Source organism: Ahaetulla prasina, chromosome 3, assembly GCF_028640845.1.
Source record: "Ahaetulla prasina isolate Xishuangbanna chromosome 3, ASM2864084v1, whole genome shotgun sequence".
NCBI classification, from domain to species: Eukaryota; Metazoa; Chordata; class Lepidosauria; order Squamata; family Colubridae; genus Ahaetulla; species Ahaetulla prasina.
The window spans coordinates 62,192,076-62,208,217 of record NC_080541.1 but is presented as its reverse complement, the minus strand read 5'-3'; the positions used below and the strand labels follow the sequence as shown (position 1 = coordinate 62,208,217).

Sequence of the window (16,142 nt, the reverse complement as noted above, 5' to 3'; positions counted from 1 at the left end):
ACAGTAGTTTGTAATATATGTACCTGAATGATTAATACATTTTTATAAAATATTTATTAAAGAAATATCTCTCTTGGAGCAAAAGCAGAAACGGTATCAGATAAAATATCTCACAATCTACCAGCTGCTACAAGAAAAAGTATTGCAGCAATGATGGAAAATCCAAATCAACATGTAAACCACTTTGTGTAAGTACTTTTTGATATATTCTAAAATACAAGATATTTTATTTCTTATGTAGAAAAGTAGAAAAAGCTCATGATTGTATTACTTTTGTAAATGTTTTAGATTATATAGGTGCCATAATAGGTGCCATAAAAGGTAAGCATGCTGCCCGCTTGCCCTTTGCCTCAAGTCGGGGCCCAGGGACACGGCATTCCCCAGTTCTAGCCTTGCCCCGGAAACGTCGCCTACCTCGGCCAGGTCGGGGAATGCGCCAATCCTCAGCTCCAGCCTTGCCCCGGAGCCACTGCCTGCTCGCCGTCACCCCCCATCTGGCTTCAAACTCACCGTCACGCTGTCATCTGGCTTCAAACTACCAAATGGTTCTTAGCTTGCTGCAGCGGACATCTTGCAGCCGTCCCTTGCCGAGGTTCACTTGCTCGTGGAGACACTTCATGTGGTCTCCGGGTTAGCAGCTGCTTCTCTCTGTTGCTACTCTTGCTGGAAGAGAGAGCGTCTCTTGTGCAATTTATCAGCTGTGAGCTGCTACTTTCCTCTAAGTCCCATCAGTACAGAGAAACAGCATTCAACATGGCTGCTACTTCTCTGCTGTGTGCTTTCTGGATGGGACTTAGAGAAAGCAGCAGCTCAGAGCTGCTAAATTGCACAAGAGACACTCTCTCTCCCAGCAAGAGCAGTTGCCAGCAGTGGAGAGAAGCAGCCACTGCCCCAGAGAGCAGAGATGGAGCAGAGCAGGCCCTGAAAGGCTGCTCGGTCGACCCTCGCCGCATGACAGAAGCCGCACATGTGCAAAAGTCATGCACACGTGGATGCACAGAAGCCATGTGCAGAAGCCGTGAGTGCACAGGCGCAGAAGCCACGGGCACACATATGCGGAAACATGCACACATGCATGCACACTCACATTTTCACCGAACCGGTTGTTAAGTGGGTTGAATCCCACCACTGGATGCATATCAATCATCTGCAAAGGCCTTTAAGAGGAACAAATAGCCAGTTTCAAACAGAAATATGACACCTCTGGAGCTACCTATAAAAAATGGGGGAAAGATTGCATATTGTTGCTATTGTCTTTCCACACTTGTTAATCACCAGTGTTTTTGAACTGATAATATGTGTTACATGTATTCAACTAATACACACACATGTAGACTTGGTTCTTTTTATTGTATTGTAAAGGAAGCAGAAACATGTACAGGTAGTCCTCAATTTACAACAGTTTATTTATTGGCCATTTGAATTTACAACAGCACTGAAAAAAAATGGCTTATGAACGTTTCTCATACTTATAACCAATGCAGCGTCCTCATGGTCATGTGATCAAAATTCAGATGCTTGGCAACTGACTCGTATTTATGATGGTTGCAGTGTCCCGGGGTCATGTGATTATCTTTTACGACCTTCTGACAAGCGAAGTCCATGGGGAAGCCAGATTCATTTAACAACCATGTTACTAATTTAAGAACTGCAGCAATTCGCTTAAGAACCGTGGCAAAAAAGGTCGTAAAATGGGACAAAACTCATTTAACAACTGTCTTACTTAGTGACAGAAATTTTGGACTCAACTGCGATTGTAAGTCGAGGACTACTTGTATATATGTCAAAATCTCTTTCGGCATAGTTTTTACTGTACTTGGCTCATAGAAAATGATTTAAAGAATTAAATGAATAGTTAACTGTTCTAGAGTTTGTTTTAATAAAAATATGTTATCCTTCTGATACCAAAATTGAGAATACTTTGATGATAGGCTAGCTGTCCTCAAATTTTCACTATATCGAAGAGTAATAAATTTAAAAAGAAAATGAACATGAAATTTGCCAGCTGGGAATTACACATAAATATTTATAATTATAATAGTGAACCAATGTAGTGGATCAAATAAAGTTTTCGGCTGAAACCAGGGAGACATGTTAATATTGCGAGTCACTTATGGTGCTGGAATGACTTTAGCCAGTCACTGTATAAGATAAGAAAGGTCAGTTAAGACTGCAAAATATTTTAAATTAATTTCTATTAAATATGTTGTTCCTTACCTAGGACGCTTTCTGGAGTATATCCACATTATATCAAGGCACCTAGCGATAATGCTGCAAAACCTATAAAACAACTTTTGGACGGTATGAATTTTCAGCATTGTTTCAAGTGATAAAATATTGTTTTGTAATTTTTGAGTCTCCCATGTTTCAGATTAAGGGGTGGGGGTAATCATTCTTAGAAACAAAAAAATTCAAATGTTTCATTTGTGGTGTCTCACAGGCTAATAGAAAGTGCTGATGAAATGCTTTTTCTTGCATCTACCACCTTTTAATAATGTATCCCCTACTGGCTTGATTAAAGGATAGTAAGAGGATTTTCATGACTTTGATAGTATTTAATGCATCCTTCATGGAACCAAGTTTCCCTTATATTTAGGGGGAAGTATCCTCTTCTCTCTTGATTTTATCACAACTTGCATTACAGTTGTGTAGTCCTTGCTTAATGACCCTAATTGGGACCATAATTTCCATCACTAAGCAAAATTGTCATGAGGTGAATTATCACATGACTGCGTCATTTAGTGACAGCACTTCTGGTTCCCAGTTATGATTATTAAGCCAGAACCTCACTTTTTTTGGCCATATTGTGCTAGACTCCGCTTCAATTCCCCCCACCTGCCTATCCCTGCACTTCATCACCACTACCTACCTCTGCCTACTCCCGTCAGCCCTACCTGGCCTTCACTATCTTCTTCCACTGCTGACAAGGTGTGCCTGGCTGAGGCAGCTGCTGGCCCTTTGTGAGACCTTCATGTGACCTTGCAAAGCACTGGGGAGATGTGAGTGTCTTGTGCAGCATTCCAAAAGTGTCAGCAGCTGCTTCTGCTGGACACACTTCATTGGCAGCCTGTAGAAAATAGCAACAGTCAGCAGAGGGCAGAAGGGTAGACAGTAGCAGCAGGGTAAGGACAGACAAAAGGGCAGAGGGAGGGACGAGATACGCACGGAAGGAAAGTTAAAGTGCCTGCTGGCAGTCATAAATACATGCAGCATTCCAAGCGCTCAAATTTTGTCACATGACCAGGGGTGCTACAATGGCTGTAATTTGGAGGACTGGCTGAGACAGTATACCATTATAACTTTGAATGGTCTCTATAAACAAATGGTCATTATTACAGATTATAAGGCCTTGTAGATTGAAACAGTTTTGCTTATGCAGCATTCCTTACAATCAAGGAAGTGATCTTGTTCAGCTACAGCACTCCTGTTACTGCAGTGGAAGGTAGCATCTTAGGAGAAGGGAGAAGGATTTCATTTGCTTCCTTTTATTTTCAGACATACTGATACAGGCCTTGATCAGACAATCTGAAGGCTTAAAAGAAGGATGGCTAGTTCTAAGTTTTCGGAAGGTATTCTCTTTTCTAGACACTAATCTACAGAGATATACAGAAGTATATTTTGACATTAAGTTAATTCTTCACTGAGAACAGATGCAGTGATAAACTTACCTCTAACATTAATTATTTTGCAATTATGAAACATTTGTGTGGTGTGAGGTCATTGATTCCATATTTTTTTGTGGGAAATTGAACAAGTATTTTCTTGCTTCTCTGAATAGCTCATGGGTGTCTAACCTTTTGGCTTGCCTGGGTTGCATCAAGTGAAGAAGAATCTTGGGCTGAATATAAAATATGTAATATAATCAGTGAATTTAAACACAATGTACAAACATACAAACATAAAGTTTAAAGTTTATGATCTTGTGGGGCCACATTACTAGCTATCAAGGGCTGCATTTGGCCCATAGGCCGCAGGCTGGATGCCTCTGGAATAGCTAATAAAGAGGATGGGGTTTTTTTGTTTCTTCTCTTTTTTGTAGGTGGGAAGTTTAAAGATATCACTGTTTCATTATCCAATAATAACAAGTCCGGTGAACTTCATGAATGGTGGGTTTTAAACCAGAAGAACAAATTTATGGAGTCAAATAAAACTAGATTGGAACTAATTGTATTCAGTGACAAAGTCAGTCCTCCCAGTCTTGGATTTTTGGCAGGTTATGGGTAAGCAAATACTTCATATTAACATTGTTGTATAATATAAGAAATGTGATCATCTGAAGGAGGCTGGTTTCATTGCCATTATCTCCGAAGACCATGTCCAAATTATCAACTTACTATAAATGGTTGAAAAAGATCAAGTTCTAAAGGCTGTAAGATAACTGAAAACCCTAGATAAAAAAATATATCCAAAAGAGTCTGTCATAACTATTCTTATCAACTACCATACATGTAATACAGGCATCTATTCAGACGTATACAGCTATAAAGTAGGTCCTCTCACAAGCCTACACTGCTTTCAGTAGATTCTGAAGGAATAAAGAAAGTGTTTAGATTCTGACTATTTGATTTATTACCGCAGTGCATCAGATCTCATGCTTCCAACCAGACCTGGCACTGTTCAGCAGTTATGGATCCAATTTGGAACATATACTCCAAAGAGCTCCAGGCCAGTTAAAACTGGTCCCCAAACTGCAGTTCAAACTGCATATTTTTCTAGTTTTTGATAGCAATTGCTCTCATATCTGATAACATGTTTGGGCATGGTTGTCTCTGCTTTCATAAATTTTAAAAAGTGATTTTTATCAATTCTTATCACAATCACTTTTATTCTTATCACCAAGTAGAAGATCCTGTAACTGGATGAGAACATTAATGGTAGTTTTACCATCAATAAAACAGAATCAGAAATAGGACTGAATCCAGATAGTTACTTTTTAATGGGAGAATTTATTGGGGTTGAAAGCTCCCATAGCTAATTTATCCCACCAATACTCAATTGGTTAAAATATAGGCAACAGAGTATAATCCAGCCCACCTTTTTCAACATTAATGGGGGTGAAGGCTAGAAGAGCTTGAAAGCAGACAGGTGTTTACAATTACAGTAAATAGAAATCAATTGCCCCCCCCCATAAGAAAAACAAACATCATTCAGACCATTGGAGTACTCAAATGGGGAAAAAGAGATGCAAAATGTTAACCAAGGGGCTGCTTGAGACTGCTTATAGTTGGCAATTGCCGATTTTATGTTCTACGTATAGCCCTTGACTTACAACCATAAATGGACCTGGAATCTTGGTTATTGAGTGAAGCAGTCTTTAAGCAAGATGTCACATGACCAATTTGTTTAACAGCTGCAATCATGGGACTCTCAGTTGCAGTTATTAAGCAATCTTGTGGATTATTAAGTGGACGGAGTCCCAGGTAAAGAGTGCAAGCAAACTAAAACCATCCCTATCTATTGGACCTGATGGACTATGTGCATACTTCTTAAAAAAGCTTTCCACTAATATAGCAGAACCCCTAAGCATAATCTTTGAAAAAGCTTTCACGACCAGTTCCCTACCCAAACTTTGGTCACTAGCCACGGTCATCCCTGTCTTCAAAAAAGGCGACCCCAGCCTTGTTGAAAATTACAGACCAATTTCTCTATGCTGTGTCACCTGCAAAGTAATGGAATCTATCATCAACCGATCCATTACCCTCCACCTAGAAACAAACAACTTATTCTCTAATAAACAGTTTGGTTTCAGAAAAAAATTATCATGTAATTTACAACTTCTTCACTGCAAAAACATATGGACTACATCTCTACCAGCAAATGTTCAGTCTTACATATTGGAAAAAAGAACCCAAACACTAAGTTACAAGCTTGATGGACATTATCTTACAGATGACCCCCACCCTGTTAAAGACCTTGGAGTTTTCATATCAAATGATCTAAGTGCCAAAGCCCACTGCAACTACATCGCAAAAAAAGCTTTAAGAGTTGTAAACCTAATCTTGCGTAGCTTCTTCTCCAAAAACACTACACTACTAACCAGAGCATATAAAACATTTGCTAGACCAATTTTTGAATACAGCTCATCCGTCTGGAACCCATACCACATTTCTGACATCAATACAATTGAACGTGTCCAGAAATATTTTACAAGAAGAGTTCTCCACTCCTCCAAATACAACAAAATACCTTATGCCACCAGACTTGAAATCCTGGGTTTAGAAAATTTAGAACTACGCTGTCTTCGACATGACTTGAGTTGAACTCATAGAATCATCTATTACAATGTCCTTCCTGTCAAAGACTACTTCAGCTTCAATTGCAACAATACACGAGCACACAATAGATTTAAGCTTAATGTTAACCGCTTCAATCTTGATTGCAGAAAATATGACTTCAGTAACAGAGTTGTTAATACTTGGAATACACTACCTGACTCTGTGGTCTCTTCCCCAAATCCCCAAATCTTCAACTAAAAACTGTCTGCTACTGATCTCACCCCATTCCTAAGAGATCTGTAAGGGGCGTGCATAAGAGCACAAGAGTGCCTACTGTTCCTGTCCTATTGTTTCCTTTCGTTATATCCAATTAATTTAGTTATTACATACTCATATATATGCTTATATATTGTATAATTATTTCATGCTTACGCTTATATATACTATGTGACAAAATAAATAAATAAAATAAATAAAAATAAATAAATAAAGATGTCTTGGGGCAGAGAGAGAGAGACAAAGGTCAAGTGTGAATTGGGGGAGGGGTTGCTGTTGACAAGTCCTTCAGCTTTGGGGCTGAAAATCCCTGGCAAAATCCAAGGAAGATTTTCAGCTGCACAGGAGGAGTGAGACACTTGCACACAGCCTTTGCTTAGCCACCCAATCCATACCTTACCACTTTCCCGAGGGATCCCGTGCCCCCTATCTAGCCATCCTGCATCTCTGCTCTAGGTCTGTCTGTCTGTCTCTTTTCAAATTATTGCACATTTTAAAATGTTCTTTCATGTTTTGCAGAATCATGGGTTTATATGCTTCAGTTGTGCTGGTAATAGGAAAATTTGTCCGTGAATTCTTCAGTGGAATCTCCCACTCTATTATGTTTGAAGAGCTTCCCAACGTGGATCGTATCCTAAAGCTGTGTACAGATATCTTCTTAGTGCGGGAGACTGGTGAATTAGAACTAGAGGAAGATTTATATGCTAAGCTAATATTCCTGTACCGTTCACCAGAGACTATGATCAAATGGACTAGAGAAAAAACAAAGTGATCTAATTGGAATTCACAAAATTTGGATTATTATTTTTTTTTCGAAAAAAAGAAGAAGCACAAAATTCACTTTTATAATTAGGAAGCAATTTTTTGTTCATGGAATTTGCTTGCTTCCTAAGGAAAAAAAGCTTTTTTTTTTTCAGAGCAACTATTATTAACATCAGAGACATTTTCTTTTCAATTCAGTGAACAGCATTATCTGCAACCATATCTAAGTTAATTCTAAGCAGAAAAAAGATATCAAAACAGAGTATGAGATCTTTTGGCTGAAAAGAAATCTTGAACTGTGCAATTTGCTATTTGACATCAGTGATTCTCAAGGATCTACCATGATCCAAGTTGCTCATCTAGGAAATCCAAGGCAATTGATCACAGTTGGTGCTGAAGGCAATTTTATTATTTGCATTTCTAGATAAACAGATCTGTTAAAGACTAAATAGCTGTACAGTTCTGGAGGGGAAAAGATCGAGTGATATAATCATTAACTGCCTTATTTTATTTGAACAATTAAAGAAGATATTGAAAACATCAGTGACTTTACTCAGGAAAATAAACTGTCAATCCTCAACTAATGGATAGTTATAGAGAAATATTGTGATGTTTTTGCTGGGGCCATTTTCTCCACCTGACAAGATGGATATTAAAAAGTAATGAAAAATAAAGAAGACAGCTGAATCATGAGCAGCCTTTGTGGGCTAATCTTTTTCTTCAATAACTACAAATTGTGCTTTCCCCTATTTTGACATTTTAATGTAATGATATGACTTGTATTTAGCATTTCCTTCCAGTGTTTCAGGTATATCATAATGTTTACATATTCCACTACCCATTTTTATGTCCAAGATGTCTTTTTAAAATTCCCAGTCATGAGAAAGTGTATATATATGGATCTTGAGAAATGAGCTTTTCCTAAATTATTGCTATAGTGACAGAGGCTGTTTAGCAAGAGACACTGTAGCATGAATATTTAGTGCTGAAAAATAGTTTTCATTTGATGATTTAAAGCACACTGTTTCTTAACATGAATTAATTATCATATGGTAAGAGATTATGCCATCATTTCCAAATATAATGCCGTTCAAAGGTAATGGAAGTGCTATTCCCAGAGCATCATGTTAGTTACAGATGTTGGGGAAACCGTAGGCTCAAAACAGCTGGAGGGAGCCAAGTTGGGGAAGAATGGAATAACTGTAGTTTTCATTCCATACCGATTTCAAACAAAGTTCTTGTTCCAAAGACCATCTTAAAAGTATTTTTCCTATGCTTGTTTACACTGAATGAAATTCTCTTTGTATAAATTAAATATGTCAAACTTGTGAATGTGTCCATTATCATTAAAAATGATCTAAAATATTTCCTATATATGGTGATGTAGTAAGTCTCAAAAATATATGACATTGTGATAATGGCACAAACTAACATGAGAGTAAAATTACCTGTGCATTAGTTTGTTAAGCTAAATGTAATATGGTGGTGATGCTTAGAGTTGACTGCTTCCATGAAAATGTTGCTGGTACTCTGCTGTGAAAAACAGCACATTTTGACATTGGGAAAGGTATACTGAAATAAACCATTTTAGCATACTTTATTACTTAGTAATAAAATGCACCATGACTGCCACTCACTCATTCAAACATATTCTAATTTCCAAAGAAACTATAATGAAAATGATCAGAATCAATAATGGATATGTTGACCATGAGGAGGGAAAAAACAGCTTGCAACTATTTTGTGTATCTTCAGTTGGCCTAACAAAAATGTTTTTGTTTTATAGGCTTTTATTGTTTTCCAATAACAAGAAAATAATTACAGTGACCAACCAAATCAGAACCTTAAAGACTATCAAATTTACAGATGAAATATTAACTGATGTTTATCTTGCATACATAGATTCTCTAGGCAGGGGTGTCAAACTGGCGGCCCACGGGCAGGATGCATCATGTGCAGGCCACATCCATCCCAGCTCCATGAAAGGAAAAAATGTTGCTATATATCACATGACGGCAACGTGACACGGTGAGTTTGACACCCATGCTCTAGAGAAATCTGACCCACTGAACCTTGTATTTCAATGTCTTTTTTTAATAATTCTGTGCAGCTATTTGAGAAAACTGTCATTGCATCTTACAAAATAAGATGAGAGTCCATTAAACAGGCACCAATTAGAAATTGTTACCATAGTAAGACATCATATGCATTTTTCTTTCTTATTTTTTCTACTAAAACAAGGTTCTCCTGTGAATCCTGAAACAAAAAACCCTTTGCACCTGGTTTATCCAGTTTCCTTATAGTGGCTAGGAAGCCCACATTTCCGAAATAGCTATGGCAATCTTCTTCCATTTGCCCACCAGTAACTATAACCAGAAGCATAGTGGCTCTGCTCTTGAAACTCCACTTAACTGTAGCTGAAATTTAAAATTTAAAATCTTTTTAAATTTTCTCCATTTAAAATTAAACCTTTTAACATAATCTAAAAACAGGGTCATCACAAAGCAGCTTTTGTATGTGTTTTTTGGCCAGAACTTACTGGTAATGCAACCTACTTTAATTATCACCACTGCCACGCCCAAGCCTCACATTCTATTGCTATTTTTTTCTCTGTGCAATACTAAGTTTTGCAAGCTATTCCAACCTCCGTTCCTTTGTCTTGCACAATGACACCTTTAAGAAACATGTTCCAGTTAACGAAAACATGCCACTGAAGTTGTTTTGGTGTTGCAATAAAAGTCTACTAATGCAGTCCATAACTTGATCAACTTGATCAACGATAAACATTTTTTCAATACTGGTTTGACAATATTTGTTTTATTTTTTGCAACTAGCACTCATTTTTATTAAAAGACAATATTTAACAGTGAGTCAAAAACAAGAAATCCACGTTGCTTATAAAATAGTCTACTAAAATGTATAAAACCTCCATGCATGCCTTATGCTTTCAAAGTGATGTATTCTGTAAAAGTGCAGTGTGCACCATAAATCTTCGAATCTTTCTTTGAACCACCAAAGCAGATTTAATTCTTACATGGAATCCCACTTGCATGTGTATTGAAGGAATAATGTGCTTCTAAGTTCTTTGTTTGAATGCATATGTATAAAACATGTGAATCTTTTTAAAATACAAGTTGATGCAATTCACTTAGAAATGAGCTTCAATCTGTTCAAGAACCATAGCCTCCAACAGGAAAAAAGGATAGAATGTATTCCTCTTGCCACTGAATAAACAAGCCTACCCAGCCACAGCTAAAATTAAAGGCATGATTCTAATGCAGATTGTTCAGCGTCCAAAATTCTGGTGGGGCTTTAAAAATTGTTGTAAACAATTACGATTTACAACCTAGAACATAGAAAAGGAATTTGTAAAATGGAGGCCAAAAGTATGGCTCCATTCTTCTCCGAGGCAACGGGAAACTCTAAGCATTGCATTTTTGAACCAGCAATGAAAAGTAATGGGGTTTTTTTTCTGCAGTGCTACGTATTGTGGAATACATGTATTGCCATGAATCTTGAAGAACATACTGTATGAGAAAGAGCTTTATACAAGCTACGCTTTTCATAAAGAGAAATCAATGTGATTGGCCCCTCCAGATTGCAGTATCTTTTCTATAAATATATTTCAAAGCAACACTGTTTCGAGAAAAATTACAATTTAGTCTTTGGTTTTGATAATAACGGGAAAATACAGTGGCAATGTGATGCAAAAAATATGCTATTGATATTCTTAATCATTGTAATTATTATAAAAAAAATCTCTTCTTGATTAAAGTTTCTTTTAACAATACAATTTCTCTGCTGCTATTCTTCCACCCTAAATGTCTTCAGTGCATGACTGTACATGCTGGCCTCCTGGATAATGTTTTTTCCTTTCAGTGCTACTTTTTGGGTATGCATCAAAGATCTGCATATATGAAAATTAATGTAGTGCCGGCATCAATGTTTTAAGCTCTGGATTAGAATATCTTTAGCTGTTTAGTTAATGATTTTTATTATGTCCCAGTAATAGACTGTTCTCGAAACAGCAGAGGCAGGAGCTGATCTGGACCTCTGTCTAGAGCAAAATATGGTCCTTCTCTGCTTTTTCCACCCTCATAATAATACCTTTTAGAAGAAAGTGTTGTGGGTGACTGTCACAAGGATCATTCATGGAGGTAGAAGAAATGCTCAGAGGCTCTTGTCTAGCAAAATAATACCTACAGTACAAAATAGCAGCTAAGGAAGTTGATTTTTAGCACAAAGGGGGTGAGAATTAGAAAAAAAAGATTTTTTTTACCTCCATAAAGTGAAAAACAACTAAAGAACTGAAAGGGATAGTTAAATGATTGGCCAACTGCAATAGAAGTGATTTGTAGCAACAGCAGTAGTACTTAGACTTATATACCACTTTACAGTCCTCTCTAAGTGGTTTATAGAGTCAGCATATTGCTCCCAACAGTCTGGGTCCTCATTTTACAATCCTCAGAAGGATTGTAGATGGAGTCAATCTTGAGATGGTGAGAAATTGAACTGCTGGCAGTCAGCAGAATTAGCCTGCAATAATGCATTCTAACCACCCTGCCAGTCACGGCTCTTTGTTTATATATTTGTAACTAGTTATGTTGGAGTGAGATGATGCTGGAACGTAATACTGGAGAGGAGTTTTCAAGGGTGAGTTCTCACTGTAGTGCTCATGGTTGTCTTTTGGGGAACTAATACCGAAAGCAGAATTGCCCTTTTCTTTTCCACTCATCCAGTGGTGGGTTTCAAAAAATTTTACTACCGGTTCTGTGGCCGTGGCTTGGGTGTGTCATGGCTTGGTGGGCGTGGCAGGGGAAGGATACTGTAAAATCCCCATTTCCTCCCGATCAGCTGGGACTTGGGAGGCAGAGAATAGATGGGGGCGGGGCCAGTCAGAGGTGGTATTTACCGGTTCTCCGGACTGCTCAAAATTTCTTCTACTGGTTCTCCAGAACTGGTCAGAACCTGCTGAAACCCACCTCTGCACTCATCCTAAACTATGTCTAACACAGGGTTTCTGGACATTTTTTTCTTTTTTTTCTCTTCATTGTAAATTCTTCTCTCACCTCTATGCCCTATAAACCTACGTTTGAAAGCCACTATTTCATACTAGTTTCTTCCCTCCCTAGACAGAATTAGGGTTTGTTTTTGTTTTGTGTTTAACCACAGCCATGACACTATTTTTTATTCCCTGTTCCGTAGCTCTGATGCCTTTGGAATGAAATGTTTAGTGCTCCCTTAAATTTAGGTTGGTTTTGGTAACCAACCAAAAATTATTTTTATCATGATTCTGCTTCAGCCTTTAGAAAGGAGGGGCAAGAGAGGGTCTTCTGAGAATCCATGAAGCTCAAATTCCAATACAAATAAGGACTCCACACCCTTTCCTAATTAAAACCATACTGTGTATTTGCTGAAAATAGATCAGAGATCACCCCAGACCATTTAAAAATGCATAATGTTCTTAGTAAAATTCCTTTATAGCAGATGATCACCATCATGCTATATTATATGGACATCAGGATGAACAATCAATTCCATATTTCTCACTTACGTCATGCATCACCCTTGAGTTCATCAAGGCTCTGAAATACATATGGAGATTTATTTTATTTATTATTTTATTATTCAAATTTTTATACTGCCCTTCTCCGAAGACTCAGCGCGGTGTACAGCACAGATAAAACATGGATACTAAAACACTTAAAATCCAATATTAGTTAAAAATCTAATTCAATATGCTGAGTTATTAAAATAAATATGTAAAAATTCTAAAAATTTCTAAAAACCCCACTAAAACCCTCAATAAAATCGTTAGGCCAGCCCTGCTTGATGAAAAAAGAAAGTTTTGAGCTCGCGCTTAGAGGTCCGAAGGTCAGGGAGAAGACGTTGCCCCACAGGTAGTTCATTCCAGAGGGCCAGAGCCCCCACAGAGAACGGTCTTCCCCTGGGGGCCGCCAGCTGACATTGTTTGGCCGACGGCACCCTAAGGAGGCCCTCTGTGAGAGCGCACTGGACGATGGGAGGCTGTAGGTGGCAGCAGGCGGTCCCGTAGATAGTTTTGGTCTATATACTCTGAGATAAAAATGGCATAAATGAACCTCAAAATTAACTTTTTTGTTCTAATCTGCAAAGTAGATTAATTTTTCCATAGCATTTTTTTGGGGAGAAAAGATGCTCTTAGCAACTTTCATATTGTGTGTCCAATCACATTTGGCCAATAAAGAATTCTATTCTATTCTATTCTATTCTATTCTATTCTATTCTATTCTATTCTATTCTATTCTATTCTAATTCTATTCTATTTTATTCTTCTATTCTATTCTAATGATACTGCCAGCATCTTTTTTTCAGGGTGATTTTGCTCATGAACAAAATATTTCCCTTTTACATATAGAATTAGGTAAGGCAGCGGAAACATGTAAATGCCACAATTCAAACCACAAGGACCTAGTTTGTCCCTTAAATTTTGTATGGTTAAACAGGTCAATATTTTTGTATTTCAACCAATTAAAACAATCATAGTTGAAAATGAAATAAATATAATTTATCAAATATATTTAAAATGTACATAATTACAGGAAAAATGAAGCCACCTGTTTCTCTTCTTTTGTAAATGATGGAGAATATATCTATCCATTTGAGCTCTCTGATGTGTTGTTATTTTTAACACTGAAATAAATATATGTTCTCTAGGCATGGACATATGTGCTTATGGAGCTTTCAAGTTCTGCAGTAGCTGTAAGCTGTATTTTGAGAAGATTTTGAGCACCATCTATCACTGTAATTTGTTCTGATTTGAAGGAAGGAGGCAGAATTTGCAGATGGAATTCATGTAAAGCTACCCAAAATTCTTGAAAGGCCTTCCAGAACCAGCAGCTTTTACATATCTTGCATCCTGCACCCCAGAAAACTGTTAAGAAACCGCATGAGATAACCACTTAATAACAGCACCAAGCACATATATGTGACAGCAAACTTTTTGTTTGTTTTGTTTTGTAAGAGATTTGTGAAGGTTTCATTATTGGACTGGGGCTACTTCGTTGTTGTTCCTGTACAGACATTCCCAGATCTGGGAAGTTTGGATTCCTTTCTCAAATGCCAATTATATATTCTTAGTGCCAGATCAGTAGCAAACATGATTGAACTTCATACAATATTGGTTGAGATTTTTACAGCTTTATAAAACTTATCTACCAGCCAAAATCAAGGCTTTACGGGATACAGTCAGAAAAGTGAAATAGTACCAGAGATTCAAGGAACCAATAAAAATAAGTGCAACTCTGCTTACAATTGACTTTTGTTCTGCTTTCCAGACATTCTGAGGATAAATTAGCTCTATTTAGAGCTCAAAGCAGGTGCAATGGATTTGGGGGTGGAAACTTTCACATATCATCAGTGTCAAATCCTAACTTACCCTTGCAAGTGAACCTGGGTGCACAGACCAAAATTTTTATAAGTGGGATTTATGTTATGATTTTAATTAATTGCTCTGATGCTTATTGGAATGAAGATGAGATTCAGATTGGTGTTAGGAATCCGTAAATCCAGGAAGGCTTGATGTCTTTTGTAACATTTACAAGGTTAGGTTTTTTTTTACAGTTAGTTGTCTTGGTTTCATATTACTTTATGCTAATGCATTGTTTATGTAGTCCATACGGGCCTGACCATGCGCATCTCTGTAGTCCGTACGGGCCTGACCATGTGGGCCTCTAGAAGAGCTGCAAAGGCAATTTGATTTTTGGCAACTCTTTACAGCAATATATCCAGTCTGGCATTCCTGCTGCTTTATATTTCTGTACAGCATTTTTCCTTTTACTTTCTGTTCCTTATAGTTTACTTACTATAGTTGTTTCATTGATTGAAGCAGTTAATATATTGATCAAATAAATATTATTTGTAAAATGTTGACATATCAGGTGATTGTGTTGTTATTTCTGTTCCTTGAAAACTCCTGAATTATACAGTTAAGTGAAATCCCCGAACACAATTGCTATTAAGTCATATCAACAATCAATATGACTGAACACTGTAATTGTATTTTAATGGCTTATGACTGACTTTACTTAACAGCAATCAGATCACTCTTAAGTCTTCAAAAGGAAGGCTTGTCTCATTTTCTGTTACTCATTTACTGTAATTTAGTAGTTGTGTTTCCCCCCCCCCGCCCCATATTACAAGGGGGTTACGTTTTGCTATTGATACCAGCAGAAGGTCATTCCGCTGGGTATGTGTTGCTGGTCTTACCACAATCTATTTGCTATGTCGGATATAAATACAGATACTACCTCCTGGAGGTTTGAAAATTCCAAAAATATCAAGACTACTTTTTAGTGACTAAAATGGGGCTGAACAATATTCACAGCACCATCTTGTGGCAATAGCTATATATTTTACTGAAAAGGTAAAGCTAAGGAAAATTGCTGGATTGCTATAAAAATGTCAAATGAGGGACATTACTTTCTTCTGCCAAAGAGACTATTCTTTTCAGCTATTAAACATTCCAAACTATTTTCAAAGGCACGGTCATAAACCAGAGACCACTTCAAATGGTCTACAGCAGGGGTGTCCAAACTTGGTCCCTTTAAGACTTGTGGACTTCAACACCCAGAGTTCCTCAGCCAGCTTTGCTGGCTGAGGGACTCTGGGAGTTGAAGTCCACAAGTCTTAAAGGGACCAAGTTTGGACACCCCTGGTCTACAGTTACTATAACCATCAACCTCACATTACTGTCTTCCATTATTCTGAGTTTCACCCCTATGTACAATTAAACTGCGACGAGATAAGTATCTATGTAATTAAGGAACCCCAATGCTCATTTTCTGAGGATTGACAGTTTATTGCTTCTACAGGATGATCCTTATTGTAATAAGGTTCACAAGTCAACTG

At 37.5% G+C, this 16,142-nt stretch overlaps 1 protein-coding gene across 1 annotated transcript in view; it reads left to right on the top strand.

The window, feature by feature from the left end:
• PIEZO2 (piezo type mechanosensitive ion channel component 2) overlaps window positions 1–11,013 on the top strand; it is a 213,804-nt gene extending 202,791 nt beyond the window's left edge. The window contains exons 52-55 of the mRNA XM_058177593.1: window positions 63–188; window positions 2,222–2,301; window positions 4,040–4,220; window positions 7,011–11,013. Coding sequence (XP_058033576.1) covers window positions 63–188; window positions 2,222–2,301; window positions 4,040–4,220; window positions 7,011–7,263 — 640 coding nt within the window. The 3' untranslated portion in view covers window positions 7,264–11,013. The remainder of the gene's footprint in view (window positions 1–62; window positions 189–2,221; window positions 2,302–4,039; window positions 4,221–7,010) is intronic.
• Window positions 11,014–16,142: the final 5,129 nt, after the last annotated feature.